At 42.1% G+C, this 11,437-nt stretch overlaps 1 protein-coding gene across 1 annotated transcript; it reads right to left on the bottom strand.

Moving 5' to 3' along the window:
• Window positions 1-579: 579 nt before the first annotated feature.
• Window positions 580-8,211, bottom strand: LOC131482930 (zinc finger protein OZF-like). The gene is made up of 5 exons (XM_058679159.1): window positions 8,091-8,211; window positions 7,866-7,958; window positions 6,854-6,918; window positions 1,889-2,052; window positions 580-1,615 (listed from the first exon to the last, which is right to left on the bottom strand). Exons 1-5 carry the CDS (start codon window positions 8,158-8,160, stop codon window positions 580-582), a joined length of 1,428 nt encoding a protein of 475 aa, XP_058535142.1. The 5' UTR covers window positions 8,161-8,211.
• Between the last annotated feature and the right edge of the window lie 3,226 nt (window positions 8,212-11,437).

Genomic DNA, 11,437 nt, shown 5'->3' on the forward strand with positions numbered 1-11,437 from the left:
TCACAACAAAGGGAGATCACGTACAAATTGCATCTTAATTATTTTAGCAACAAATACCCTCTCTTGTGAAACAAAATGATACTCCTCATGTTTATTATTTAACACTTGCTGAGACTTTAAAAATATGTTTCCACATTCGTTGTCCTTTTACAATGTTTTGTATTTGCACTCTTGCTAATGGTTGCTTTTTCATTCACTTTGTAAGCTTCGACACAGCATAACCAGTTTATGGTGGCCAGTCTTTTGGTTGACATGCTTTTGTAGTTCTGAGGTCTGTGACTCTGCTAATGATTGACTTCCAAAAATGATTTTTCAGTCAATGCTGTGTGTTTGCTCATGTCTGTGAATATGCTACTTATTGAAGCATGTACGCTTTCCACTGTGCTGAAAAGGTTTGTGTATGATTTTGGACACACATGTAACACATTTCTGCTTTCGCACGTGAATTTAGATGTTTAATAAAACTTGACTGCCTGCAACAGGATTTTCCATTCATTATATTCATGCAGCTCTTATCATGTATGGATACTCTGATGTTGAATGAAACCTGTCTGGTAAGTAAAAGCTTGAAGATACACACTACAATCTTAAGGTTTCTCCCATGTGGACCCTCTGATGCATGATTAGGTGTGACTTCTGAGAAAAAGCTTTTCCACACTCACTACATTCATAAGGTTTTTCCCCAGTGTGGATTCTCTGATGTCTAATGAGGTGTGGCTTACAAGGAAAGCCTTTTCCACACTCACTACATTCATAAGGTTTTTGCCCAGTGTGGATTCTCTGATGTATGCTCATGCTTGACCTATGAAGAAAAGCTTTTCCACACTCACTACATTCATAAGGTTTTTCACCTGTGTGGATTCTCTGATGTTTTCTAATGTTTGACTTATCAGAAAAAGCTTTTCCACACTCACTACATTCATAAGGTTTCTCCCCAGTGTGGATTCTCTGATGTCTAAAGAGCTGTGGCTTATCAGAAAAGCCTTTCCAACACTCACTACATTCATAAGGTTTTTCCCCAGTGTGGATTCTCTGATGCACCATTAGATTTGCCTTCTGAGAAAAGGCTTTCCCACACTCACTACATTCATAAGGTTTTTCACCTGTGTGTATTCTCTGATGTGATCTAATGCTTGACTTATCAAAAAAAGCTTTTCCACACTCACTACATTCATAAGGTTTCTCCCCAGTGTGGATTCTCTGATGAGTAATGAGGTGTGACTTACGAATAAAAGCTTTTCCACACTCACTACATTCATAAGGTCTTTCACCAGTGTGGATTCTCTGATGTGATCTAATGCTTGACTTATCAGAAAAAGCTTTTCCACACTCACTGCATTTGTAAGTTTTTTCCCCAGTGTGGATTCTCTGATGCACACTGAGATGTTGCTTATAGGAAAAGCATTTCCTACATTTAATACATTCATAAGGTTTTTCCCCAGTGTGCAATATATGATGTGCGTTCATGTTTGACTTACAAGAAAAAGCTTTTCCACACTCCCTGCATTCATAAGGTTTCTCCCCTGTGTGGACCCTCTTATGTATGATTAGGTTTGACTTACGAGGAAACTTTTTTCCACACTCATTACATTCATAAGATTTTTTTGTGTGGAGTCTGTATTGCCCAATTAGTGATACTTGCTGGTGAAAGGATTTACTGTGCCCATTGCATTCATATGCATTCTCTGCACTTTGAAGGATCTGATCTCTAATGAGTTCTGACTTCTGGTACATGTTTTCTTTACATTCATTAGACACATATAAATTTTCTCCTGTGTCAGTTCTCTGTTTGGTGCTAAGGCAAGATTTATAGTAGCCAACATGAATTGCTTCTCCCACACTGACAGGTTGCTGATTACATGGGTCTTTGGTATAAACTTGCTCACACATAAGAACTATCTTATTCCCGCTGAAAGTTTTCTCATTTCCATTGTGTTCAAAGGACTGCTGACAAATCTGAATCTTGTCAAACTGCCTGAGAATTTCCTCACTCTCGAGGTTCTTCTCAGGGACATTAGAGGCATGCTTCTTTTCAAATGGTATTTCATCAGGCTTCCTGTGGGAAAAGCAAATTTAAAATAAACTATGGCATCATTTTCTCTCCATTGAAAAAGCACCAGATCTTAGAGCCCCTCCAGGGAGTAACTTTCCCCCTCATCTCTTCCAAGTTCAACTGTTCAATTAACTGTAAAAACTTGGTCTACAAGTGTTTTTCATTATCTGTTTCTATACTATGTTAAAGGAAACAATCACTGAGCTTTCCTGGTAACATTTGGTACAGTGAACAATATGGGAATTGAAAAAGAATTTTGGCTCTTACACAAGAGCTTCTTGAAATTGGAGACACCGAGTTAGTAACTTGAATGTTGTCCCAACCCTTGGTTATTGAAGCAGGATGTATTAGTGGAAAAAAATGACCCGCTCCTCTGTTTCCTCCCAATTCCTGTGAATCCCATCCTTCTACCCTATTCCACAATCCTACGTTTCTATACTAAGTTAAAGAAAAGAATTACTCAGCTTTCCTGGTAACATTTGGTTCAGTGCACAATATGAGACTTCAAAAAGATTTCTGGCTCTTATACAAGAGCTGTGTGGCTGGACTTAGCAAAGAGCAGACTCGACAAGTTTTGTATTAAACCTGTGGAAATGAGCCGTGGCTTCCCGTGCCTCTGCACAAACATGAACACACCCACCCAAACACGTAATCCCCAGTCACTACCTACCTCCAGCTAAACCTCCAGATTGATTGTGCTTTTAGGAAGTAGGGGGTAGACATAAGAAATATAAAAGTTTAGGACTTTAAAGTATCAAATCACCAACTGCCTTTTTCACTTTTGCTATCATGTCAATTTTCATTTTAGAAGCAAGTCTCTGGATTGACAGTCCCCAGAAAAGGCCAATTTTCTTCATAACTTAATACTCTCTAAGTGGATTCGGAATCTCAACTATCTGACATGGGACCAAAGTTCTGGCCTCCTTTTACATGCTTCATGTTGGCTTATTCTCATTGGGGGAGGGATGAGAGTCCAGGCAGCAAAAAATATTCACTTTGGTTTGAGTTTTTATGCACCATCTCAGGGAGGTGTTCACATGAATCCCCCCAAGGGCAAAGAGAAAGAAACTTATTCACAATGGGCAATAATGTATACCACCTCACCCAGAAAAAAGGCTGAGACTTGTGCCTTCCTTCTCCCAATGTTATGGGCTAGGCAGCCAGTTCAGTGTCACCATCCTGGAAGCCACACCGCCACACCATCTAGGCTTTCCCTTCTGCCCACCTGTGACACTCACCTATCATCACTTGGAACTGAGAGGGGGTGGTATTGCATTTTTTGTAACCACTACCCTCGCAAGCCCCCATAAAGGCCCATGATAAGGAGAGGCTTTCTCTCTTTGTCACATGTTTCTGAAGAATCTAGATGTTTTCTGCTTTTGTGATTCTGCCTTAATTGCTTGGCTGGGAGCTGTGTGAACTCCTGACCTGACAGTCTATGTGACAGCCATCCAGCAGGACACCTGGAAGTTCACGTATGTAGACCATTCCTCAGGAAGAAGGTCCCTGGTGTTTGATAAGAGTCATTGCCCTATAGCCCATCCATTCATATCTTTTGAAAGTTGCTTGCTTCCAACCTACCAATACAAGCCTGCCAAAAGCTCATTTTGAAAGTTAACAGCTAAAATTGACCAATCATGACTTTCGTGGCATGGGTAGGGGTCAGACCAGGCTGAATCAGTTCACATCATCCACTGGCAAATCCAAGCACCAGAACAGAGTGTGGGTCGAGCCAGAACTGGTTGCAACGAAAACCAGTACACATTACGGAATGCCAAGGTGAGGTGACATATGCCAGATGTGAATACAGCATCCAACCAGCACATGTGAGAACCAGGAAGGGGGGGGGGGCGGAGCCGGCATGGGGAATATGCCGGGGGTTTCCCTTGCTGAACAGCTACTCCCACTGGAGATCATGAGCTGGGATGAGGACAGATCAGACAAAGCAGGGCTACAACACCTGTGGGCCTCATGTAGAATAGATCAGAGAAAGGCTAGGCTGGGCGGATTATTCCTGCTGGTGTACACTACATCACAATGGGTGAGGGTTGTTTGGGCTTAGCCGCAGCAACAGCTGGCAGAAGCTGGCACCGGGTGCTAATTCTGTCAAGTTGAACCACGGAACCACCTGGAGAATGCATAATCCGGGAGTGGGAGTGGGCTAGGAGGGAAATACTGTGATCCTCCCTCTTGGGTTACCACTAACACAGGAAGGCACAGAAACAAGGATAGGAGCAGGGGTGGCTAGACAGAAAGGCACCCAACAACATACATGAGGGATGGATAGTTGAGCTGGATAGATAGAACTAAGCTTTAATACCCACTGACATGTATGAGAGCTGAATGGGATGTGGTACAGACTGGACTAGTCTGCTCCACATACTGGCAAACCAGGGTAGGGGGCAGGCTTGGTGGGGGTTACTGTGGGTTGCTCTGACTAGGCTGCAGCTCCCACTGGTTTGTGTGAGGGCAGAGTGTGAAGTAGGAAGGATTCAGGCTAGACTGCAGCACCCATTGGTTCCAGTAGAAGACAGGGTTGGAAACATAACCAACCCAGCAATTGCAACCTCAAGCTGATCGGGGTCATGGACTGTGCTGGGCCCTGTGTTTGGTAGTACACACAAGAATCTGGTCTGGGAACACCTCAGAAAAAGTTTCTTTGGGGATTCCCCAGTCGAAATGCAGACTCAGAACCCTAACCATGAAAAGACAAGAGGACAGAACAAGTCAATCAACCACCTCAGCTATACATTGCCAGTGAAAAACTGGGCATATGGAGCCTCCATGAAGGACTGAGTCAATCAGTGGTTTCTTCAACCACCTTATCGTGCTTGGAGTGGCGAGACTGGCAGTAATTCATACCTGTTGAACTACCAAAGCCACTTGAGCAAGACCCTCGGAGCATGCCCCACATCAGGGACCTGGGATGGGTGGGAGACTGGGTGGGCTTCTCCCATAAAATCTTTTACCTCAGATATATGAAGGAAACAATATGGAAATAATAGTCTTACCCATTTTCCAGTAAACCTGGAAAATTCTTTACCCTAATTAACTATGTAATGATTGTCAAAAATACAATTAAAAATGGGAAAAAGAAAAAATGTATTTATATTTACTGGAAATTTAGATATACGAGAGGATGTGAGACACACAGGAAGATCTTCCATGTGCTGATACACTTCCCCAAAATTTGTAACTTTCAGAGCGGAGCAGCTTTAAAGCCAAGAACCAGGAGCTTTTTCCATGTCTCCCAAGCAGGTGTATAGTCACAAGCCTGTGGGGTGTCCTCAACAGTTTTCTCAAGCCAAAGGCTGCTGTGGTCCATGCAGTTCCCGTGAAAGACACGAAGTTGTGAAGAGAACTTTTCCATTGAGGCAAGGCTGCAAGGAATTTCCCATGTCTACAACCACCTGAAAAGCAGTTCCACCTCCCTTTGCATAGACACCAGACAATCCCACAGAGATTTCTGTAATCTATTTAAGCATTGTCTGCCACTGTGGAGTTGCTTTTTACGATCAATGTGAGCTTGGAAGATGATGTTGGTGATAACGTCTTAGCAAAAGGGTCTTTTACTGTTCCTGCTCTCTTGGCTACCCCACTCTTCATATGAAAATCGAGGGTGTTAAGTCCCTACATGTAGCAGGAACCTAATCTTAGGGCTGTCCTCCCACATTGACCATATGCTAATCAAGGATGTTAAGTCCCTAGGTGTAGTGGAAATCTATTCTTTCCCTCTTTGACTAATCTTTAGGTCCCTCCTTCTCTGATACACTTCCTCCCTTAACTGATTCAAGACTAAGTTGTAGAATCAGGATTGTAATAGGAATGTGTTACTGACTGACATGTACCATCTATTGAGAACTTCCTGACCACAGGATTAGGGCGGCTGATCCCGCCTCAAGGGGAAACAATTGGCAGAACTATCCTTAGCAATGCCCGCTTGACCAGGTGTGAAAAGTGGGTGTCACAATTTGTGAAGGCTTCTGTATAAAATAAAGAGGACAGCTTTCCTGCTTTGTCCATTATGATCCTGAAACTGTAGTGGTCCATTTATTTTCTATGCCTACTCCAAGCACCCTTCTCAAGTTCTGAACTTCACTTGAGCTGGACTCCGGCAATGGGTAGAGAGCTGGATGCTAAGTGGGGCTGCCAGGGCACAAACCAGTGTCCATATATGATCCCAGTGCATGCAAGGTGAGGGCCAGCCACTAGGCTACCATGCCATGCCCTCGGGTTTGATCTTTACAAATGACTTTTGTGGGCCTTTGGATGGCCCCCTCTACATTTCATACATGAGTTGAGAAAAAGCCAGTTTCTTCAACTTTGTCACTCCTGTGGCTGCCTACCTCTGAGAGCTGAACAGCCATAGAATGGCCGGTGCAGATTTGAAGCTGTGTAGTAGCAGCTATTTCCTTGCTGGTTGAGAGACAACCAATACAATGGGAAGTGTCTTACTCACAGGTTCCTGTCCATACAAGGAATGCTCAGGGCACACTTAGAAATCTGAGACCCTTCTGATAATGTTTGCTGTCTGCATTCAAGAGGCACACCATCTTCTGGCTCTCTCCTAAGAAATGCTATTTGATTCCCTCTGCTTTCTACATTCACCTGGTCACTTTGCAAAAACTTCTGTCTGCAAACGAAAAAAAAAGTAAAAAGAAAGAAGGAAATCCTATTTCTCAAGTCTCATTTTTGTTCAATTTCCCTCTCATATTGTGCTGTAATTATGGCCAGAGCTAATGCTAAGCATCTTTGTGGCAATGCAGCTCTCTTTTCAGTTATAATTTTTGTGAATAAAACTTGCCTGAAGATTATTTCTTGACCTTTTTGATTAGCTCCAAACAGCTCATTCTTTCCATGGGAATCTGAAATGAGGAAAAGAGTAACCATATCTATGAATCACATCTAAGTGTTTCTTTTCAAATGCTCCAGTGAAGCCAATGAGATTTGTTGCCATTCTAGCTACAAGACATTTTAATATTAGTAAAATGTGGATATTTATGAGCATTTTCAAATAGGCATTACATCTCATCTATTAATGCCTTAACATGATACTATTTTTTTTTTAGATTTATTATTATTGGAAAGCCGGATATACAGAGAGGAGGAGAGACAGAGAGGAAGATCTTCTATCCAATGTTTCACTCCCCAAGTGAGCCACAACGGCCGGTGCTGCAGTGATCTGAAGCCGGGAACCAGGAACCTCTTCCAGGTCTCCCACGCGGGTACAGGGTCCCAAAGCTTTGGGCCATCGTCTACTGCCTTCCCAGGCAACAAGCAGGGAGCTGGATGGGAAGTGGAGCTGCCGGGATTAGAACCGGCGCCCAGATGGGATCCCGGTGCGTTCAAGGCGAGACTTTAGCTGCTAGGCCACGCCACCGGGCCCAATACTATTTTTTAAAATAAAAATTTCAATTACGTGAGATTGTGTATTTAACTTAAAGCGGGATATGACAGAAAATGTGGTATAAAAACTCAAAATAAGGCGTGGGGTATCTTACATCCTATATCTCAGCACTAGTTTGTCTTTTCCTCTCTACTCTGCTTCTAAAACAACTTCCTGAAAATTTATCTTCGGAGGTGGCAGATGTGATTCAAGTGTTTGGGATCATGACAAGACCCATATGTACTTCTAGATTTTTGGTGGCAGGTTAGCAAATTGCTAGAATAAACCTATACATGCAGAATATAGAATGCCTGTGTCTCACCAGCTGTCCTTCTGGAAGAAACTCAAAGTAAAAATCAAATATAATTCCAGTCAACATTTACTGAGCTATGTATCAATTCCCATGCCAATTATGTGCTGACCTACCTGGAAGTCTCTGCTTGACAGATTTCTCCACTGTCCATGGTGCTGATCCTTGCTCCAACTTGAAGATCACATCAGGCTTTGTCATGCAGTACCCTGTGAATGGAGAATGACGCAGATTTTCCGAAATCACCATTAGTCCTACCAACTACTACACTTTATAAACTCTTCTTTCAGTTGTCATCTGTACAGAAGTATCCTGTTTGGGTATGACAGAGTTTCACTCACCCAAGGACAGCAGATTGTTATAGGTCTCAAGCATCACTTCCCTGTACAGGGTCCGCTGAGCATTGACCATTGTCTGCCATTCTTCCTGGGTAAAGTCCACAGCCACATCTTCAAATGACACCAACACCTGTAACAGCACATGTCTCCTCAGCTCTGGATCATTAAATAGAAACACTGACAGTGCATTTTCTGTATATTTAATTTGCAACTTCTATGGATGTAGTCTAATTTACAATTTATACACCATCACAGGGTAACAGTTAAATGAAAATATCTTGTGCTATATTACTCTTGCAATTCCAAGTATGTTTTGATGTTTTTATGTCAGTTTGTTTGCTTCCAAATAATCTCTTTTCTCTAGTAGAATTCATCAACTGCCCATGAAGTATACGATGGCATCATCTTTCCCAAAAGACTTCGGTGTTTCCTTTTAGTTAAGCATGTGTTGCTTACTCAGTGGCACATTATTTTAGCAGGGTGCTACAATTTGTTGTTGATGTTGTTGTTGTTATTGTGATCGATGTGGCTGTTATGAAATGATGTCAATCTGAAAAACAGTAATATTATCTCAACCCCAAACAGCCTGTATCTCATGCAATAAGATATTGTGAAGTAACCAATGATATGAGGCAGACTGCTTACGATCTACATCAAAGAATTGTAAAACCTAATGTACTTGTAAGGCCCCATGATACCGCCCCCTACTTCTTCAGTCTGCGGTACTGTGGGCTCTTTAAAACAGGGTGATATTTATGGTAGCTATTGGATCTCCCTTCTGTGCGGTTCTCGTGGCCCTGGAATTGGTGCCACCCAGTGCTGGGGAGTTCCAGCTCCCAGGTTTTCCCAGGTTCTTTGTTTCTGTGCCTAGTCACCCTCTCCAGCCCATCTGCCCTGATCCAAGCCTGCCATGAATTGCTTAGTTCAGGCACCCTTCACCATGTTTTGTTCCCAAGATCCGCCTGCCCCTCACCTCCTGCTAAGGGCGGACAATACCCTGTGTTAGCGGCTCCCTGAATTTTGCTCACCAGATTTCGCTCAAGTCTCTGCAACCTGGGGCACCTTCCTTGTCCTTCTCAGGTTACTGATTCGCAACTGTTTTACTGCTGTGTGCCACCTTTCTCAGTCCTGGCTGCACTGGGGGATTTACCACAGTGTTCCCTGTGGTTCTTTTCCCATCAGGCTCACTTCAGGCTGCTCCCATCCCTAACTTTTAGGACCCTCAGTCACATCAGTCTAACTCCATTGGCCATCTTGACTCCCTTCCCCTGTTATTCTTAAACAATTGAAATAACATGTTTTAAATTCACTTTGTACTCAAGATCTTAATTTTTCACTAAGTGATTAAAACAATAGTAAGATGACCAATTTAATAGGTAAGTAGTATAAATATAATGAAATAAAAAAATGTTTCAATCATACAATTTACAGACACAGATCATTAAAACTCGGGTAGAATATCATCATTCACTATTTAACAAAGATATAAATCAAAAGTGACAAATCATGTTTGCATCAATACTGATATATACCACTGGTCCCACTTTTTGTTGTTGCTTGTGATTTTTTTTCTGCTACTCTACGTAACAATTTCATGTTTGTATATCTGTGTTTAGAATATTTCACTCAACATCTTGGCCTCTAGTTACACTCATTTTGGTCTAATACGCAGAATTTTGTTTCCACAACTGAATAACAGCCCATTGTACACAGATACTACATTTTCCTTACACAGTTATCTAATGATGGACATCTCAATTCATTCCACATCTTGTGTACTATGAATAGTGCTGTTATAAAAAAGATAGTATCTTTTACACAAGGTGTTCATAACTTTCAGAAAATACAACTAGTGAGATTACTCAGACTTACAGTAATCTCATTTAAATTTAATCATTTTAATTTTATGTAAGCTTTTTGAAAAAAGATTTTTTTTGTTTATATTGCAAAGTCAGATACAGAGACAAAGAGCTACAGAGAGGAAGTTATTCCATCTGATGATTCACTGCCCAAGTGGCCTCAACGGCTGGTGCTGTGCCAGTCCGAAGACAGGAGCCAGGAGCTCTTAAGGGTCACCCGTGCAGGTGTAAAGTTCAAGGCTATGTACCATCCTCAACTATTTTCCCAGGCCACAGGCAGATAGCTGGATGGGAAGCAGGGATGCTGGGATTAGACCCAGTCTCCATATGGGATCCCAGCACATTCAAGGCAAGGAGTTTAGCTGCTAGGCTACCATACTGGAACCAGAGATCATATTTCTAAACATTTAAGAAATTTTATACTATTTTTCACGTATTGACTTAATCTATAAATCCATCAGCATTGTATAAATATTCTCATTTTTTACTTCCTTACCAGTATTTGTTACCCTTTCTTCCAAGAACTAATAGCCATTCTGACAGGGTTGCGATACCTTGTTGTGATGTTGATTTACATTTCCAAAATGGCTAGGTTTTGAGAACTATCTACTGCAGTCCTTTGATCGTTTCTTTACCCAACAGAGAATGTTTATGTTGTTAAGCTCACATGGAGCTTGAAAGATAAAAGTTGCCAATTTGAACAATACATGGAACTTTCTGTGTCCTGTTATTTGACAAATTATTAAGAGTAATATAGAGGGCCCAGCACAGTGGCCTAGCAGCTAAAGTCCTTGCCTTGATAGCAACAGGATCTCATATGGCCATGAGCTCTAATCAACACAGCTCCACTTCCCTTCCAGCTCCCTGCTTGTGGCCTCAGAAAGCAGTTGAGGATGACCCAAAGCTTAGGTAACCTGCACTCACGTGGGAGACCTGGAGGAATCTGCTGGTTCCTGGCTCTGGATCAGCACAGTTCCAGCTGCTGCTGTCACTTGGGGAATGACTCATTGGATGGAAGATCTTCCTCACTGTCTCTTCTCCTCTCTGTATATCTGACTTTGCAATAAAAATAAAAATAAATCTTAAAAAAAAAAAGGTGATAGAGAAACCCTAATAATCCAAAAATACAAGTACAATCTCTCTACAAAAAAGAAAAAAACCTAATATTTCTTAATGAAACATGGCTTTTACTTAGATTTGGGATTTTTGTTTCCTTGTTTTAGAATCATTTATTTATTTGAAAACCAGAGATAGAGAAATTGGAAAAGGGGCCTGGCACAACAGCCAAGGGGTGAAAGACCTCACATTGCATGCACCGGGATGCCACAGAGGTGCCAGTGTGTGTCCTGGCTAATCTGCTTCCTAGCCAGCACCCTGCCTGTAGTGTGGGATGTGGTAAAGGACAGCCAAAAGCCTTGGGACCCTGAACCTGTGTCCTAGGTCAAGAAGAAACTCCAGGCTTCTGATCAGCTCAGTTCCTTCCGTTGCAAC

Source organism: Ochotona princeps, chromosome 21, assembly GCF_030435755.1.
Source record: "Ochotona princeps isolate mOchPri1 chromosome 21, mOchPri1.hap1, whole genome shotgun sequence".
Classification (NCBI taxonomy): domain Eukaryota; kingdom Metazoa; phylum Chordata; class Mammalia; order Lagomorpha; family Ochotonidae; genus Ochotona; species Ochotona princeps.